This window comes from Mirounga leonina, unplaced genomic scaffold (genome assembly GCF_011800145.1).
Source record: "Mirounga leonina isolate KUSES-001 unplaced genomic scaffold, KU_Mleo_1.0 Mir_106, whole genome shotgun sequence".
Lineage (NCBI taxonomy): Eukaryota > Metazoa > Chordata > Mammalia > Carnivora > Phocidae > Mirounga > Mirounga leonina.
In genome coordinates this window covers 3,555,571-3,575,874 of record NW_023270232.1, presented here as the reverse complement: position 1 = coordinate 3,575,874, position 20,304 = coordinate 3,555,571, and the positions used below count along the sequence as shown (strand labels likewise).

Here is a 20,304-nt window from a genome sequence, read left to right as displayed (position 1 = left end):
TTCTTTCTTTCTTTCTTTCTTTCTTTCTTTCTTTCTTTCTTTCTTTCTTTCTTTCTTTCTTTCTTTCTTTTCTTTTCTTTCTTTCAAGATTTTATTTATTCATTTGAGACAGAGAGATACAGAGAGAGAGAGCATGAGCAGGGGGAGAGGCAGAAGCAAGCTCCCCGCTGAGCAGGGAGTCCGTCGCAGGGCTGGATCCCAGGACCCCAGGATCATGACCTGAGCTGAAGGCAGACGCCCAACCATCTGAGCCACTCAGGCGTCCCTAGAGGAAATTATTTCTTAGAGTAAAAAGTCAAGGGGCACCTGGGTGGCTCAGTCGTTAGTTAAGCATCTGCCTTCGGCTCAGGTCATGATCCCAGGGTCCTGGGATCGAGCCCCGTGTCGGGCTCCCTGCTCCTTGGGAAGCCTGCTTCTCCCTCTCCCACTCCCCCTGCTTGTGTTCCCTCTTTTGCTATGTCTCTGTCAAATAAATAAAATCTTAAAAAAAAAAAAGTCAAAATACAAATATAAGGATCAAAAGAAAAAGTTGGGTTGAATACGGCTGTTTTGAGAAGGAATGATGCCCAGCTTCTTCCTTTATGCCATTTAAGTTGGATTCCTTATTTTAAACATTGATTTTTATTTTAGGTTGAACAAATCATGGCAGAATTTAAAGTCAGAGCCTTGGAATGTCACCCTGACAAGCATCCTGAGAACTCCAAAGCTGGTAAGTATTTAATAATGCCTGTTTCCCATGAAAATGAATAGCATCTAGAACTAAAAAGCTATTGAATAATAACTAAATTTCCTTTTGTATGTTATGCTCACACTTATTCTTTCATTCAATGCCCAAGAATGTTTTTGCACCATTGGATGGCAGAAGGGGAGGAAGGAACTGTGTAGGGTCTTTTCTCCAATAGTATTGAACTTCCATTTTTCTTTAGCTGTAATGTGCTGCTTCCTGGTTTAAAATTTGTCCATTTTATGCTTTATTTCACTAGCTCTTGAGTGTTAACATTGTCTTAAGTATGTTTGTAACAGGTGATTGCCTTGATGAGAACCTTGCTGTATTTTCTTCATTCTGGGGAACTGAATATGTCTCTGTAGAACATATGATAATATATTCATACTTTTGTTTTTCTTTATCATAATTTAAATTCCATTATCATAAATTTTGACATAAATGCTTATGTGTATTTCAGCTTGAAAAAATATAAACCAATTATCCTTCCTTGACCCGTCTCCCTCCCGCTCCTCTTCTTTCTTTCCTTTTAGAGCCAAACTTCCTGAAAAAGAAGTTCACAGTTGCTATCTCTACTTTTCTTCACCAATTTTCAGTTTATCCCAGTCTGACTTCCTCCTCACCTTTCTTGAAATGACTCTTGGAATAGCCACCAAGGACTTCCTGGCTGCCAAATCCAAGGGTTACTCTTTAGTTCTTATCTTCCCTGTGTTTGCATCAGAAATTGACACTGTTGACCATGCGTCCTTGAAACACTCTTTTCTCTTAGATACCAAGATAAACACTCATACTTTTCCTCCAACCTCGTGGGCTGATCTTTCTCTGTTGTGACTCCTTCTCTTCTGCCCTAAGGTTCCTTTTTTTTTTTTTTTTTAAAGATTTTATTTGACAGAGAGAGATAGTGAGAGCAGGAACACAAGCAGGGGGAGTGGGAGAGGGAGAAGCAGGCTTCCCGCTGAGCAGGGAGCCCGATGTGGGACTCGATCCCAGGAGCCTGGGATCATGACCTGAGCCGAAGGCAGACACTTAACGACTGAGCCACCCAGGCGCCCCTGCCCTAAGGTTCCTAAGATCTCTATCATCACTAATTAGTTTTGTGTGGCTTTGAATTTCACATAAATGGAATCACGCAGTCCTCCTTTGTGTGTGGCTTCTTTTGCTTTACCTTGTCTGTGATATTTGCCCATTTTGTACATGTAGCGACAGTTCATTCTTTGTCATTGCTGGGCCTTTAGGTACAAGCCCCTTCATGTGCTCCCTGCCCCTCCCCATCTCTCCATTTTCATCTTCTCTCCACCACCATGCCCACTACTCCATGTTTCTGCCTCACAGAACTACCTTTGTTCCTTAATATACCGTTTTCTACTCTTCAGAGCTTGACCTTTTTTTTTTTTTTTAGAGAGAGAGAGTGGGGGATGGGGGTGGGGGTGGGGGGAGGGGCAGAGGGAGAGAAAGAATCTTAAGCAGGCTCCATGCCCAGTGCAGAGCCTGGTGCAGGGCTTGATCCCACGACCCTGAGATCATGACCTGAGCTGAAATCAAGAGTTGGATGCTTAACCAACCGACTGAACCCCTCAGGTGCCCCTACACTTCAAACCTTTATGCCTGCTGCCTCTCTGTCTGGCTCCCTCTGAGGCCTACACACATCTCTGCTTTGCTTTGATTGGTTAGGTCGCTCCTGTGTCAGGTTTCAACTTAGCCATCGCTTCCTCTGGGAAGTCACCTGTGCCCCACCTACTCAGAGCACCCTATACATTGGGCAGAAAACTGTGTATCACACCATCTCCTTGTTGCCTGTTTGCTTGTCAGTCATACTGAAAGCTCAGTGAGGCAGGCTTCCTGCTATCTTGTTCACAGTAATATGCCCCACACCTCACATAGCACCTACCATGGAGGACACTTAACTTTGTGCAAATCATTTATTGAATGACTGAATGAATAAATTCATGAACATTTCTTTAGGAGACACATTAATTACCTCTTTGAACTGGAGTTACTATTAAGATAGATGTCCTGGGGCGCCTGGGTGGCTCAGTTGGTTGAGTGGCCAACTCTTGATTTCGACTCAGGTCATGATCTCGGAGTCCTGGGATTGAGTCCACATGGGGCTCTGAGCTCAGGTGGAGAGTTTGCTTGAGGATTCTCTCTCTCCTTCAGTCCCCCTCTCCCCCGAGCTCGCACTCTCTCCCTCTCAGATAAATAAATAAATCTTAAAAAAAAGATAGATGTCCTAACATAAAAGTATAAAAATTTAATAAACACTTAAAAACAACCACCACCCCAGGTTATTCTTTAACTGGGTTCTTTTCCAATAAAGCATGGCTTTGAGTTGTTTCTCTGTCCCTGGCAAACAATTTCTATTTGGGATACACGATGAATCACTGTGCAATCATTGCCATTTCTGGTTGCCATAGTGATGGGAGTTTTCACATATGGGCTACCTCGAGGCTTCTTGTTCAGAGAAACATTTAAATGTAAGTATTGTTTAAAATGAAAGGTACACAGACATCAATATCTTCCCCTGTCAGGCTTGCAGTTATAGATGAGTCAACCTGTGGGTAGAAATTGTTTTCAAATCTGTTCAAGCATCCATTTACTCAATCTGGATTGATACGACTTTCTGAAAATGTAAGTGGTTCTTTATACACTTGGAGAAGAATTAAGGGTACTGATAAAAATATTTTAAAATATTAAACAGATGCCTGGGTGGCTCAGTCAGTTAAGCATCCAACTCTTGGATTCAGCTCAGGTCATGATCACAGGGTTAAGAGATTAAGCCCCACACTGGGCTCTGCGCACAGCAGGGAGTCCGCTTGAGATTCTCTCCCTCTCCCTTTCTCTCTGCCCCTACCCCTGCTCCCACGCGTGCGTGCACTCTCTCTCTAATAAATAAATAAATCTTAAAAAAATATATTAAACAAAAATTCACCCAGATGCTGAATTTAGTTTGGCAGAAATCCAGACTACATTAGGCAGATTTTGAAACATATTTCATCAAGGTGAAAGCTTATAGAGCAACTGCCTGTAGGAGAAATTAAACTTGTATATATACCTTTTTGGTTTGTTAAGTGTAGTCTCAACCATTTCCACTGAAATTACTAATTTGCTAGCATGATGGAGTAGTAGATATGGAGCACAGTCTTGTCTGTCTGGATTGTTCCTTGATCCCACTGATGAGCTAGTTGACCTTGGGCAATCTCTTGAGCCTCAGCATTCTCATAGGAAAAATGGGTAGACCAGTAGTATATTGCTTCATGCATCTAATGTGAAGGACAAATGAGGTAGCTTGCATGCAGGAATAGCTCAATGAATGTTGGCAATTATGATTCAGTGGACTTTCTTTTCTTGTTTTTATACAGCATTCCAAGATAAAAAAATTTTTTTTTTTAAATTTTAGAAAGAGAGTGCACGTGCATTTGTGCACGAGAGTGGGTTGGGGGTGAGGCAGAGAGAGAATCTTTAGCAGGTTCCATACCCGGTGTGCTGTAGAAATTGTGTCACTGAGCACAAAACTCCTGGCTGGTGCTCATGCCAATCCTGTGTATGTGCATGACAGTAACTGTTTCAGGCCAATGCTTTATTAACTTCTCCCTGACCCTGAAGAAAGGGATTTCAGACTAAATTAAAGATCTGTGAAAGGTATTTTTGTTATTGATTTGTAGGCTGCAAAGACATTTGGATATTTGAAGGAGAGCTCCTTGTCCTTGCTAACTGATATCTTTTCATGTCTCCATGCTTTCTCACTTTAAAAACTCTTTATTGCTTTTTCCCCTTTGAATAAAAATAACATACAGTAATAAATAATGTTGAAAGTGAAAGTCTGCTCTTATCGCTCCCTGCCAGGGAACCACTATTAACAGTGGTATATTTTCTTCCATATTTTTTTCAAAGTACAGTCTGACATCATGTTTTTATTATTATTTTTCAAGTAATTGTAAGTGGTCTACATTTGAAAGATGACTATATAATACAAATTCAATTGTGAAATATGAATTTAAAAGAACCTCTGTATTTTCAGAGTAGATCTAGGAGTTAAAACAGAATGTCTCTCAAAGGTCCCGGCATCATTTGCTCATATAAGCTTGTAAAATGAGATCTCTCTTCCCAGAACTGGTAAATGTTTATCTTTTGTGACTCATTTGATTAGCTGACATATTAAAGGACAAGTATAAACCCAAACTCATTTTTAATGTGGTAGAGAGGATGGAAGAAGGAAAGGCCAGCTATCAGGCAAGATAAAGTATCTTTAGCTTTCTGCTTATCAATTGTTGTCGAGGGACTGACATCAGAATAATCCCAGGCAGGCTTCTTCCATTCTGCAGACTCTGAAACCAGGCTAACAGTAATGTGCAAAGAGAAGGTGACTCATAGATAAATATGTAAATCTTTATAAACACTGCTGTAGTAGTAACTGGCATGTGCATCCGTGGCAATAATTTAAAGAGCTTTTTATTCGCCTTGGAAAAAGTGACATCTTATTTGTACAGTGGGATATTTAAATTGTCATCAGTGGTAGAAGGATTACTCTGGAGCGAGCTGCTATGGCAAGATGCTTTTTATTAGTTTGTTTATTTTCCTGTAGTTTTCAATAGCCTCATCTTTAGGGTCTTCCCTTTAACTCACTAATGACTACCTCCAGCGGTGATATTAAGTAGTTAATGGCCTGTTAGGTACTGTGCTGTCCAGCTTTGGGGCAGGGTCTTGGAGGGACCCTGCTGTGGCAGGGAGTATCTTGTTGTTGGGGGAACACTTAAAAGTGGTGGTGTTTGGAGGACGGGGGCTCAGGAATAGCGATTCTTTACCACCTGGGGTACAGAAGTATTTCAGTATTTTTAATACTGTCAGTATTGACTGTACATTTGCCTCAACACCTGTTTGAGAGACTCTGGATTACTTCCCATGGGTTTTTTAAAAAAAGATTTTATTTATTTATTTATTTATTTATTTTTAGAAAGAGAGAGAGAGTCCATGTGAGCGGGGGGAGGGGCAAAGGGAGAGTGAGAAAGAGAATCTCAAAGAAACTTGTGCTGAGTGTGGAGCCTGGCACGGGGCTAGACCTCACGACCCCGTGATCGTGACCTGCGTAGAAATCAAGAGTCGGAAGTTTAACGGACTGAGCCACCCAGGCACCTCCCATGAGGTATTTTTAAACACTATCAGGGCAATTTAAATTAGTTTTCCCACTGATGGTATTAAAATATTCCTAATTCACAAAATGTTTTAATGATACATGTCATTTCTTTGGTGGTTGGAGCTCAGGGAATAGCTCTATATATTATCTTTCTCACACTCAAAATAGGAAGCATTCACTTATTGGTTCATTGAACAAATACCTTTTGAGCACGGGCTATGTTTCAGTGCAAAGGATACGGCAGAGAACAAAACAGATAAAGTCTCTGTTTCCACAGAGTTTGTATTGTGGTAGAGGAGACAGATCATAAAAAACTACGTAATGGCTGGGGGCAAGTACTATGATGAAAAGTAATGTAGGGCAAGGGAGATAAAGGCGTGGGGCTGGTGGGCAGTCATTTTATATAGCATAGTCAGGGAAGACCCCCTCTACAAGACAGGATCTGAGATGACATCTGGAGGAAGTAAGCCATATGAATGCCTGGTCAGACACTCAACTGACTGAACCACGCAGGTGCCCCCAAAAGATGATTTTTTCCCCAGTCGAATGGTCTTGGTACTTTTGTAGAAAACCAATTGACTTTGGGCGCCTGGCTGGCTCAGTCAGTGGAGCATGCAACTCTTACTGCCAGGGTTGTGAGTTTGAGCCCCACATTGGGTGTAGAGATTACTTAAAAATAAAATCTTGTGCGCCTGGGTGGCTCAGTTGGTTGGGCGACTGCCTTCAGCTCAGGGTGGCTCAGTTGGTTGGGCAACTGCCTTCGGCTCAGGTCATGATCCTGGAGTCCCAGGATCGAGTCCCGCATCGGGCTCCCTGCTCAGCAGGGAGTCTGCTTCTCCCTCTGACCCTCCCCCCTCTTGTGCTCTGTCTCAAATAAATAAATAAAATCTTAAAAAAAAAATCTTAAAAAAAACAGAAAGAAAACCAATTGACTGTAAGTTTGAGGGTTTATTTTGGACTCACACTATCCCATTTATGTATGTTTACTCTAATGCTAGTACCACACTGTTTTCATTACTGTAGCTTTGTAGAAAGTTTTAAGTTGGGAAGTGTGAGTTCTTCCAACTTTATTTTTGTTTTTCAAGATTGTTTTGACTATTCTGAGACCCTTGCCTGTACATATGGATTTTTAGGATCAACTTGTCACAAAAAAAGGCATCTGGGATTTTGACAGAGATTACATTAAATCTATAGAGCAGTTTGGAGAATTACCATCTTAGAAATGCTAGGTCTTCTGATCCTTGAACATGGATATCTATTCATTTAGATATTTAATTTCTTTCAACAGTGTTTTATAGTTTTCAATATATAAGTCTTGCACTTCTTTTGTTAACATTTTTTTCTAAGTATTTTATTCTTTTTGATGCTATTGTAAATGGAATTCCTTCCCTGATTTCATTTTCAGATTGCTCATTGATACTGTATAGAAACACAATTGATTTTTGTGTATTGTTCTATAGAAAGTTTGAGCTTCATTGAAGAGCAGAAGAGACATTGGAAGTGTTTACAAAAGGGACATGGATGGTTTCTATTGTATGCCATCTGGTCAAATAGATCAGTGACAAAGCTACCATTTATCAACCACCTACCATGTTACTTCCTGTGCTTAAACCCTCCCAATAACTTCTTACTGTTCTTACAACAAAAGCAGACCAGAATCCTTAGGCCTCTAAGGTCCTGGATGACTGGGCCCTTGTCTACTCTACAGCCCCATTGCTCATTTCCTCATTGTTCTTTCCCAGCCCTGTGTCACATGGGCATTTTCTACTTTCTCTAAATAACTATGCTCCTTCCTGCCTTAGAGTCTTCATTTACACTGTTCCTCTAGCCTGATCACTACCCTTCCTCACAACTACCACTAGAAAAGGTAGTTTTCTTCCTAGTAGACAAAACTAATTTTTTTGATGTTTGTAAATGTCAATCCCACTAAATAGTTCACGTCTCCTGTTCACAGCTGTGTCATCAGCATCTGGAATAGCACTTGGCACATCACTGGAGCTCAGTGAAGAGAGTGGATAAACTGTGAGCTAGGCCCTTTACATCCATGATCTCACTTGTCCTTGCGATTCGCACTACACATGAGGAAATGAAAGCTTGAAGGTCACATAGCCAGTAAATAACAGACCTATTCCAGTGAGATCGCTTTGCTTGGGAGTTTAAAATAACTCCTTCAAGAGAGGAGTGCTCATCTTTGGATTTGTTTTCCAGTGGAGACGTTCCAGAAACTGCAGAAGGCAAAGGAGATTCTGACTAATACAGAGAGTCGTGCTCGCTATGACCACTGGCGCAGGAGCCAGATGTCGATGACATTCCAGCAGTGGGAAGCTTTGAGTGACTCGGTGAAAACGGTAGGTTCCGCTCTGGGATGTAGTGAATTCATGAAGCTCAGGCTGCCCATGGATGAGACTCACGTAGCAGCTTAAAAAGTCAATAGGCAGGGGCGCCTGGGTGGCTCAGTCGTTAAGCGTCTGCCTTCAGCTCAGGTCATGATCCCGGGGTCCTGGGATTGAGCCCCACATCGGCTCCCTGCTCAGCGGGGAGTCTGCTCCTCCCTCTGCCCCTCCCCCTGCTTGTGCTCTCTCTCTCTTTCTCTGTCAAAATAAATAAATAAATCTTAAAAAAAAAAAGTCAATAGGCAATAGGACGGAGAAGACCAAGAAGCTGGTAGAATCTAGCTATAACTCAGCGTCCACAAATCCTGTGAAGGGGAATTCAGTGGGTCAGTGCCAGAAGAGCTGATGACTACAATTGTCAGTCTCTCCTTGGCTGTTTGAGTCAATGTATACACTCCTCATTAGCATTTATGTTTTATACATTCTGACAACTGTGCTTCTGAAGTTGCTCATATAATACTGCTGAATTTTGAACCAATGCAAATTCATCTCCTCCATCTTTTTAGTTCATATCGGCCTATTCTCTACTCAAGGCTTATAAATTCCATAAAAAAGAGCCTGATTAATTAAAGAAAGCTGTAAATTATTTTAAATTTATTCTTGTTACAAATTCTGGTGAAAGAGTCATTGGATTGATGCAGAGAGACTTTTTAAACCATTGTGTTCTCTTTCTTCATGCTATTAAAAAACTAAATATAAAAATAATCATTATAGGGGCGCCTGGGTGGCTCAGTCGTTAAGCGTCTGCCTTCGGCTCAGGTCATGATCCCAGGGTCCTGGGATCGAGCCCCGCATTGGGCTCCCTGTTCCACGGGAAGCCTGCTTCTCACTCTCCCACTCCCCCTGCTTGTGCTCCCTCTCTCGCTGTGTCTCTCTCTGTCAAATAAATAAATAAAATCTTAAAAAAAAATCACTATAATTACTGTGTTATACACTTACTTTGTTCTTACATTGACCTTTATATATATATATATTTCAGTATATAAAAATTATATATATTTATATATATTATTAAACATGTTATATATAAATATGCATATTTATATATATTTAGGAGGGGAGGGGTAGAGGGAGAGAGAGAATCTTTTTTTTTTTTTTTAAGTTTTTATTTATTTATTTGTCAGAGAGAGAGACAGAGGCAGGCAGAGGGAGAAGCAGGCTCCCCGCTGAGCAAGAAGCCCGACGTGGGGCTCGATCCCAGGACCCTGGGATCATGACCTGAGCTGAAGGCAGATGCTTAACCAACTGATACACCCAGGCGTCCTGGGAGAGAGAGAATCTTAAGCAGGCTATATGCCCAGCATGGAGCCCAAAGTGGGGTTTGATCTCACAATCCTGAGATCATGACCTAAGCTGAAATCAAGTCAGACACTTAACTGACTGAGCCACCCAGGCACCCCAACCTTTATACTGATTGTTTCTGGGTTCCTGGGCTCAGTGAGGTGTCCTTGGGGTGAGTCCAGTTGGCTACAAACAACCAGGGAAGCTTCCTACTATGCCCGTTTGGTTACACTTTCCCCAATCAGGTGGGAAACAGTGTGTAATTTAACACCTTCTGGGCCTGTTGAGAAGGCAGTCTGTCCTAATTGAATGTTATCCAAAACCATGTCAAAGATCACCCAGACAAGTAAAAAATTCACTCATGTTGATCCAGAATAAAAACAACTAGTCAATTTTGAATAGTTATTCAGCTGATCCATGGCTCACATGAGTCAATTGATTTTTTTCTATTTATTTTTCTATTGTCTATTTAATGTTTACTGGTATGTAGGCACAATTTTTTATTATTAAACAAGGTCCAGAATTAAATTAAATTACCTACTTTATTTATTTTAAAGATTTTATCTATTTGAGAGAGAGAGAGAGAGCGCACAAGCCAGGGGGAGCAGCAGAGGGAGAAGGAGAAGGAGGCTTCCCGCGGAGCAGGGAGCCCGATGTGGGACTCGATCCCAGGACCCTGGGATCATGACCTGAGCTGAAGGCAGACGCTTAACAGACTGAGCCACCCAGGCGCCCCAACATCCAGAATTTTAAAAAATGACTTCCTAGGGGTAAAAAACACCTTAAAGAAAGCTGGTAAACAAGTCAATGGAGAAGGTAGAATAAGCAACATACCAATTTCAGGGACGGTAGGACAGTGGCCTTTGCACCCAGGCTTGGTGTCTGTTTAGCATTCGTTCACCCCCTGCACACAGTGATTGTTTTGGTCTGGTGCAATTCATTATTTTGCTGTACATACTGTCCTTTTCCTAATCTCCCTCTTAGTCTCTATCAACTGCTATCATTTGACATTTTTACTGATGATCATTTGAACTGAGTCATTCCACACTAGTTTGCTTGATATTAAATGTTGTTCTGTCCAGTTCATATTTAGGGGAACTGAGAAATACACTCTGTGAGCACAGACATGAGACCTAATTGTGTCCCAGCAAACCAGGCTGCTTAACATCACTCTTACATTAGTCCTTTGATTGAAGTACAAAGCATGAGAGCCGCCTGAATATGAGGTTAGATACAGTTGGGATTTTTTCCCTGTGTATTTCTTTAATTGGGATCAGCAGATACAAGGGTCTGATGATAAAATATTTTATTCTTATAAAGTAGATGGATGAGTAAAACTATTATCTCAGAATATCTTTGCTGGCTATCAAAGCATTTACTGTAGTTAAGTCATTAATCCTCAACACCATCTAAGGAAATAATAGGCACTTTTATTCCAAGAAGTACTGAGACATGGAGTAGATAAACTGTACAGGACACTTAGCTGACTTGTGATGTTGAAGGACCACATTTTCAGCTCTCTGGGCCCTGAATTCTCAAATTTCTTATTTTCTATTTTTCACTGACCTTTCCAATATCCTTTCCCTCCACAGAGGAAGCCACTGGCTAGCCTCTTCTACTCTGCACATGCAGAAAAAGGAAGAAACAAACTAAACAACAACAGACCCCAACCAACCAAACCAAAAGCAGATTTTTTTGCCCCAGCTAAGGCCACTGCCCTTTTTTAAAATTAACATTTTTAAAAAATGATTTTATTTATTTATTTGAGAGAAAGTGCACGAGCTGGGGGCAGGGACAGAAGGAGTGGGAGAAGCAGGCTTCCCGTGGAGCAGGGAGCCCGATGTGGGGCTGGATCCCAGGATCTTGGGATCATGATCTGGGCTGAAGGCAGACGCTTAACTGACTGAGCCACCCAGGTGCCCCTAAAATTAACATTTAAAAAAAAGATTTCATTTTTATTTTTAAAAAAGATTTATTTATTTATTTTAGAGAGGTGGGGGTAGGGACAGAGGGAGAGAATCCCAAGCAGACTTCCACTGAGCACGGAGCCCTACGCAGGGCTTGATCTCATGACCCTGACATCATGACTCGAGCTGAAACCTACTGAGCCACTGAGGTGCCCCTTAAAGATTTTATTTTTAGGTAATATCTTCACCCAGTGTGGGGCTCAAACTTACAACCCTGAGATCAAGAGTTGCATGCTCTACTGTCTGAGCCAGTCAAGTGCTCCATCTTTTTTTTTTTCTTTCTTTCCTTCCTTCCTTCTTTCTTTTTCTCTTTTTCTCTTTCTTTCTTTCTTTCTTTCTCTTTCTTTCTTTCTTTCTTTTTTTTTTTAAAGATTTTATTTATTTATTTGACAGAGAGAATGAGAGAGAGAGCACATGAGAGGGGGGAGGGTCAGAGGGAGAAGCAGACTCCCCGCTGAGCAGGGAGCCCGATGCGGGACTCGATCCAGGGACTCCAGGATCATGACCTGAGCCGAAGGCAGTCGCTTAACCAACTGAGCCACCCAGGCGCCCTCTTTCTTTCTTTCTTCTTCTCTTTCCTTCCTTCCTTTCTAGATAGATTTATTTATTTATTTATTTATTTATTTATTTATTTATTTATTTATTTAGGAGCGAGAGAGAGGGAGCACGAGCAGGGGGAAGGGCAGAGGGAGAGGGAGAGAGAATCCACGAGCAACTTGACTCCCTGGCTGAGCGTGGAGCCTGACACGGGACTCTATCCCAGGACCCTGAGATCATGAAATGAGCTGAAATCAAGACTTAGCCACTTAACCAACTGAGATACCCAGGTCTGTCTGTCTTTCTTTCTTTCTTTCTTTCTTTCTTTCTCTCTCTCTCTCTCTCTCTCTCTCTCTCTCTCTTTCTTTCTTTCTTTCTTTCTTTCTTTCTTTCTTTCTTTCTTTCTTTCTTTCTTTCTTTCTTTCTTTCTTTTTCTTTCTTTTCTTCTTTCTGCTCTAGGCCCAACCTGGGGCTCAAAGCCACCACCCTGAGATTGAGAGTCACCTGCTCCACTGACTGAACCAGCCAGGCACCCCAAAATTAACATTTTTATTTTGAAATAAAACCTACAGAAAAATTCATAATAGTAGGTCAGGTTTTACCACACATTGAACTTTAAATATAGAATACTATATAATATTGATTTTATATTATGTGTCTGCTTTTAATTAATGTAGTCAATGCACTGGGCCGTCAGAGGTAAAAAAGACCTGATGCTGGAAGAATCTGACCAGCCTCATACCGACGAGATTGAAAATGAGGAATGGAACAAGCAAAGAGAAATAAAGAAAGAGGAGCTGGGTTCAACCGCAGAGAAAATGGAGCAGAAAGAATCCAAGTCCTTGGAGAAGTCATTCTCCCCACAAAATCCTGATTCTCCAAGTAAGTGTAATCATGTAGCTTTGCAGAACAAAGAAGGTCTGAAATTAAAGGGCTTGGTTTATACTGTATTTATTCTCAACCTCTTCCAACTAAACGAAGAGGTTTATCACCTTAAAAGAGACTTATTTGGCACTGACATAGATACTGGAAGACACATTCCTTCGTACATTCCTTGCAAGGGGAAATTTGAGGCATTTCTGGGAGTGTCTTTTGCTGGACTGAAATAACACTGCCATTTATTGGGTATTTACTATGTACAGGAACGTTCTTTATGTGCATTACTTTTACATGTATTATCTTGTCTTATATTCATTTCATATACATTAATTTATTTAATCCTCACTACAAGCTTCTGAGGTTGGCACCAATATTATTATCATTTTACAGATGAGAAAACTGAAGTCCAGGGAGGTTGAGTAATTTTACCAAAGCTCTACAGCTTGTATACAGCAGGGGAGGGGGCTGAACTAAGGCAGCTTGGCTTCAGAGTCTGTTTGTAAGGCATTGCACTACCTTGAGAAGGTACCTTATTTGGAAGTAGCTCTGTAGACATTCTGAATGATATATAGATCCACTGAAGCAGGGCATTATAGAGGTTAAGCTCCCAAGGTACACTACCTAGCTCTACTAACGTATGATCTCTATTACTTGGTAAAAGTTACTTAACTTCTCTAGATTTCAGTTTCCTAATCTATAAAATCAAGATCATAATGGTACCTTCTCATAGAGTTATCATGAAGATTAAATGAGATCCATGCAAAATGCTTAGCACAGTGATTCACCTACCAAGCCAGTCTTGGGTTAATGTCAGCTATTGTTATCATTTCTTTGTGTCTCCAGCCATCCCACTGTGTTGATCTATAGGTGTGTTATGTACACACACTATCATTGTCCTTCAGATTCTTGCTGGATTCTCAGGGTTGTGATTCAACACCTCTTTAGAATTTAGCCTTTAAACCAAAGGCTCCTGAAGGTCCTTGAATCCTTGAATACTTACAGGAAATGAAGATAATTAGATAGTTTGTGGTGAATTATAGTCTTTCTAGAAATAGTCATTTGAAATCTCCCTTTGGGAAGAACTTCTATATGCTCATTACCTGCTAGAATAAAGATTCTCAGGGTGTGATTCAGGTATCTGTGCTGGTTACTCAAGATATCCCTTTGTGGAGTCCGCACATTGATTGCATCAGCCTCATATCTGGGCATGGTTATAATGTAACAAACTGATCAAAGCAGAAGCCCGAATTTCAGAAAAAAACAGTGTTTTAAGCAAATACATGCATACAAACACCTACGCACAGGCAAACATACAAATATTTCTCTATTCAGCCCTGGAATGTTCAGATCTGTGCTTCCTGAACCCCTGGGGCCTCCCTGTGACTCTGTTTCAGATTTAGACCGAGTCTGAGTTCACCAGAACTGGGCGGGGGTTGGGGGGGTGTGCAGGAGGGTGTTGTGTGGCTGATCACTTCAGAGACTCGGGAACGGGGCTGGAATCCCTCGCATCAGAGTCTATGAAATATTTTCTTCCTTTAAAAAACTAGTTATTTAAATATTTAAAAACCCCAAATTGATAGGAGCTTGTTATTAGAAAATTCAACGAATCATGTATAGACAATGACTTAGTGTCTACCCCAGGCTCCCATCGTTCTCTGCTTCTATTTCCTGAAGTAACCAGTGCAGATGCCCAGGTGCGTCTCCTTCCACATTGTTCTCTATGCTAATACAAGCATATAGAAATAGATGTTCACTTATGAGGGCTTTAAAAATAAAGAATGGTGTTATACTGCTACACAGTGCTGAAGAGCACAAACTCTGGAACCAGATCCCTGCTTTTCCACTGATGAGTTGCATGATCTTGGGCAAGCAAGTTAACCTCTCTGTATCTGTGTTTTCTTATTAAATGGCCAAAACATTAGTGTCTACCTCATACGGTTTTTTTTTGAGTAGTAAATAAATAAATTATGTAAAATATTTAGACCAGGTACCTGGTAGGTGCTTTTTTTGGTGTTAGCTTTTATTATTATGGGGCTTCTCCTTAGACTCTTAGATTTAGAATTAACTCATACTTTTATTTTTATTTTTATTTTTTTATTTTTTTTTAAAGATTTTATTTATTTATTTGAAAGAGAGAGAATGAGAGAGAGCACATGAGAGGGGGGAGGGTCAGAGGGAGAAGCAGACTCCCTGCCGAGCAGGGAGCGCGATGCGGGACTCGATCCAGGGACTCCAGGATCATGACCTGAGCCGAAGGCAGTCGCTTAACCAACTGAGCCACCCAGGTGCCCTTATTTTTATTTTTTTATTATGTCCTTTTAAACAGCAGATAAGTATTCCACAGGATAGATATATTGTAATTTACTCAAAATAAATTGTGACGTCAGGTTTTTGGGGTTTTTTTTTTTTTTTTGGGTACTCCTATCTTATTATTATTATTTTTTAAATTCCAGTGTAGTTAACATACAGTGTTATGTTAGTTTCGGGTTTGCAATGTGTGATGTCAATTTTGATGCCTTCACATGGTGAAGTATAGTCTCATACTGTGACTGAGGAATGAAGGCAGGGTGGTGGGGGGAGAGCAGTGAGAGGAGGATCAGTGTTCTGAGAAGCTGTTGTTGGAGAATAAGAATTATGAAATTTTACTAAAAGCTGCATTTACCATTTCTTAATGCCGTTTAAGAGATTATTGGCTGTAATGAGTAGTACCGTAAAGTTGGAGTTTGATATACCAAAGTGCAGTCGTATGATTATTTATAACTTTATTTTACTGCAGCGTAAATATCTGTAACATCAACATTTAAGAAATATTATTCATGTGAGCTTTACCAAGACCGGAGTGGCTTCTCACATACCTTTTCAGAATATTTATTAATTTCCTTAAGCAATGGTTGATATTTACTTTGGAGGTTGCCTTTTGATGCCTCTTCTGTGATGAACATCTGTCAAATAGTGCCCATCCTGTTCTGACTCTTCACTGCAACCAGTAAAATATGGAGCACAGCCTCTGAAAACTGGTGTGTGAGACAATCTCACTTTTCCTTTCCTTCCACTTAAATATGCAATAAATATGGCCTCTGATAAGTGCCATTCTAGAATAAAATAGTTTGTGTAACATTCTGGAATTTAAAAAAAAAGATCCTATGTAGCAGATGTGTGCTGCCATAGTCTCTGGACATCTACCTTCCCATTGCCAACTCTATGGTTTCTACCAAAGGGCTTTCTCTGGCAATTGAGCCGGCTAGGCAGTAAGTGCCAGGGAATAAACACCTTTGGATGTAGCCATCAGATACTGATGAATGTGAGTGGGAGGCTCCTTTACTTCTCAAACTGGATTAACTCTGAGGGGTCTTTATATTGTCTTCCAGGGGTCTCCAATGCAATCAAGCCCCAGTTGCCCAGGGTAGCAACTTGCCTGATAATGCACCTTTTATCAACTTGGTTCCTTTCCCTACTTTCTTACCAGGACCTCTTTTTTTTTTTTTTTAAGATTTCATTTATTTGACACAGAGAGAGAGTACAAGCAGGGGGAGCGGCAGGCAGAGGGAGAAGCAGGCTCCCGGCTGAGCAAGGAGCCTGATGCGGGACTTGATCCCGGGATTCTGGGATCATGACTTGAGCTGAAGGCAGATGCTTAACCAACTGAGCCACTCAGGAGTCCCTCACCAGGACCTCCTTGAATCACCTTTTAATTAAGCCACTTTATTGAGCCTGGCTCAGTCAGGAGAGCATGCAACTCTTTTTTTTTTTTTTTTAAAGATTTTATTTATTTTTTTGAGAGAGAGTGAGAGTGCGAACATGAGCAGGGGGGAGGGGCAGAGGGAGAGGGAGAAGCAGGCTCCGCGCTGAGCAGGGAGCCTGATGTGGGACTTGATCCCAGGACCCCAGGATCATGACCTGAGCCAAAGGCAGACACTTAACCAACTGAGCCATCCAGGTGCCCAAGCATGCAACTCTTAATCTTGGGGTCGTGAGTTCAAACCCCATGTTAGGTGTGGAGCCTATTCAAAAACAAACAACAAATTAGCCTCTTCCATTCGAATTCTTGTTTGGGGGTCTATTTCTATTGGAACCCAAGCTAGAAAACACCTTTTTCAAACTATGAAATAACAAGTATATTTACAGTAAAAATGAGAAATGTGGTCAAACAAAAGGTAGAAAATACAATTTGTAATCTCAGCACCTAGAGACATATCTATTCTTGATCTTTTGGTATATTTTTATATTATGTTAGTATACCGAAAACTAAGAGGATCATACTGTACATATTGTGTATGTGTGTGTGTATTTCAATCACAGGTTGTCAGAAATTTCCTTTTATTTTTTCCCAAAAAGGAAATTCTTAAATTTGTTTTCTCTGATAATTCTTTTTTTTTTAAATTAACATAATGTATTATGTTGTTTCAGGGGTACAGGTCTGTGATTCATCAGTCTTACACAATTCACAACGCTCACCACAGCATATACCCTCCCCAATGTCCATCACCCAGCTACCCCATCCCTCCCACCCCCCACCACTCCAGCAACCCTCAGTTTCCTGAGATTAAGAGTTCTCTGATAATTCTAAAGACAGTACAAACAGATCATTTTCTTAAAAAACCACTGTCAACTGTTCTGTGCATATTTTTCTGATCAGATATTTAGATAATATTTTAAAATATCAATGGAAGCATATTTTATACATTATTCTGTAACCTTTGTTTTTATTAAGATTTCATTTATTTATTTGTCAGAGAGAGAGAGAGAGCGCACAAGCAGGGCAAGTAGGAGAGGGAGAAGCAGACTCCCTGCTGAGCAGGGAGCCAGGTGTGGGACTCGATCTCAGGACCCTGGGATCATGACCTGAGCCGAAGGCAGACACTTAACTGATTGAGCCACCCAAGCATCCCTATAAACTGTTTTCTGACTGTCAGTTAGTGATATGTTATGAGAATTTTTCTATGACCATAAATATTAAAAAATTGTTAATGACTATATCAAAGATTTTAACCAACTTTCTATTGCTGGAGATTTAGATTGTTTCTTGATTTTTAAAAAGCTTTATAAATGGTGTCATGATAAATATCCTTATGGTTAAACCCTTGAGCACATCTGTGATTATTTCCTTAGGATAAATTTCTAGAAGTAGAATTATTGGGTTAAAAGTTCACACATTTTAATGAGTTTGATAAATTTTGCCAAATTGCCTGCCAATTTACCCTCCCTCTAGTAGAGAAGGAAAATGACCTTTTCTTTAATTTTTAACAAAGTTGTTTAGAGTTAAAGAAATCTTACTATTGTGGGATAAATTATTTGTATTTCCAGAGATCCTTTACCATTGACCTTTTACTTTTGGCAGCTGTTGGAAAGTTGTTTCCAATTTCTTTGCAAGTGAATTGCCCAAATTCCCACCACTGGAAACATCTATAAATATCCTTTTATTATTAATCACTTAAGCACATGAGGTTCTTTGATCCATATAAACTAATTCTTGTTGATAAGAATTGAAAGTTGGCTCTGCAAATCAAGAAGAGAAAGATCAATAATCCAAAAGAAAAATGGAGAGAAACTATATAAATAGTTTAGGAGAGAAAATACAGTGGCTTTTAAACATATAAAAAGATGTTAATCTCAATGTAATTAGTGAAATGATAACTTCTCTTAATGTATGCTTCTATGAATCAGTGAGACATAGGATCAACCATCCAGTTAAAAAAAAAAATGAACAAAGGAAATGAACAGAAAATACACAAATAGCCTTGGAACATATGAAAGGATGCTTAAACTCACTCATACCAAGAGAAAGGCAAATTAAAACTGCACTGTTTCCTAATCATCTGCCTGGCAAAGGTTACTAAGTTTTCTGTACTCATCCGCCTGGCAAAGGTTACTGTTTTTTAACACAGTGTTAATGATTTACTGTTACATTTTGTGACCACAGAGAAGTCCCTTTCTTTTTTTTTTTTTTTTTTGAATGGGGTCTCCCCGTATATAATATATAAATAAATGAATATTTAATATCAAATATTCACAAGGGCTTTATAGAAAAATAAGCAGGGTGAGGGGTCAGGGAGGGATGGAGGTGGGGGCTGGGTACTATTTGGGTCAAGTGGCCAGGGAAGGAAGCTCCTTACAAATCCAGAATCTCAGGCTCCAACCCAGACACCCAGAATCAGAATCTGCCATATAACAAGATCTCCAGATAATGACTATGCATATGGAAGTTTGAGACACCCTAGTCTAACTAATTCCTACTCCTGGTCACTTTGAATGTGACTTCCTTCCAGATGTCTTTTCTCATTCTACCCTTATTCTACCTAGTCCACACTGAATGCCTTTCTCTGGTCTCCCATTCTCTTATGTGTTTCCCTCCATATTTTTTGGCCACATTAATAGTTTTCTGGATTCCTCTGTGACCCCCATCAGGAGACAAGCACTGCTGTCTCATGGTACTCAGCATAGAGGCTGGCAATATGTAATAGGTGCTCAATAAATGTTTCTTTACGAATGAATAAATGAATGGATGCACCAGGCCAAATCAAAGTGTGTGTGTGCAGAAAAAAGAATTCAAAAGTCTGCTTAAGATAATCAGTTTCTATAAGATATTGATAATCCATATTAAAGACTTACTCTTGCATTTTATTTATTGCAGTGAAATCTTATCAGCAAGCTATTTTGCCATGACACTGTGACTTTTCTTTTCTTACCTTTCTGATTTTAAAATATCTTCTGTGTTTTAAAGGTTTTTCATATGTGAACTCTTGGCACCTACGTTTCCGCTGGTCTGGGGATGCTCCCTCAGAACTCCTGAGGAAATTCAGAAACTATGAAATATGAAAAGTCCCTGCTCGATAGGAGAGACAGAAAGCAAGACCATCTCCTGTGCTGCCAACAAGTCCTTGTTTAAATCTTAAAAATGTTATGTTTCTCTGTCATGTTTGTGAATTGCTCAGTAGGGATTGATTCCTCTATCCTTAAACCCATTCTATCATAATGTGTTTTTTAAATGAGAAAAATTTCAGACTAGTTTCTTTTAATATTTGAATACATTAAAGCTCTTAGATCCAAAGTTAGCTTGTATGGTATGTATTTTCCTGTTAATGTTATTTATAGAACTCCATTTTAAAAAGCTATCTCTGTATTTAAATAATTCATTGATATACCATGATCTCTCTTAGTGCTGGTTGTACAAGAAATGTTTTCTGACTCTTGACTTAAAATGAAATGTGAAATTATGTGTCTAAATCCCATAGAGCAAAATAAATAACTTCCCCAAATTCACGATGAATTTGTAATTTAACTGTATTTTGAAAATAATTTGATTAGATATTTCTATTCTAATTTTAATAATAATTAATTTAAAATGTTATTATTTATTTGAGAAAACATGTTTTTACAAGACTTCTTTTGTTA

The 20,304-nt window shown here is 39.9% G+C and overlaps 1 protein-coding gene across 1 annotated transcript in view; it reads left to right on the top strand.

The window, feature by feature from the left end:
* The window catches only part of LOC118017851 (dnaJ homolog subfamily C member 12), a 32,598-nt gene extending 12,426 nt beyond the window's left edge, over positions 1–20,172 (top strand). Inside the window, exons 2-5 of the mRNA XM_035016146.1 lie at positions 631–709; positions 8,064–8,203; positions 12,711–12,915; positions 19,634–20,172. Of these exons, the coding sequence (XP_034872037.1) occupies positions 631–709; positions 8,064–8,203; positions 12,711–12,915; positions 19,634–19,728 (519 nt within the window). The 3' untranslated portion in view covers positions 19,729–20,172. The remainder of the gene's footprint in view (positions 1–630; positions 710–8,063; positions 8,204–12,710; positions 12,916–19,633) is intronic.
* The last annotated feature ends 132 nt before the right edge of the window (positions 20,173–20,304 follow it).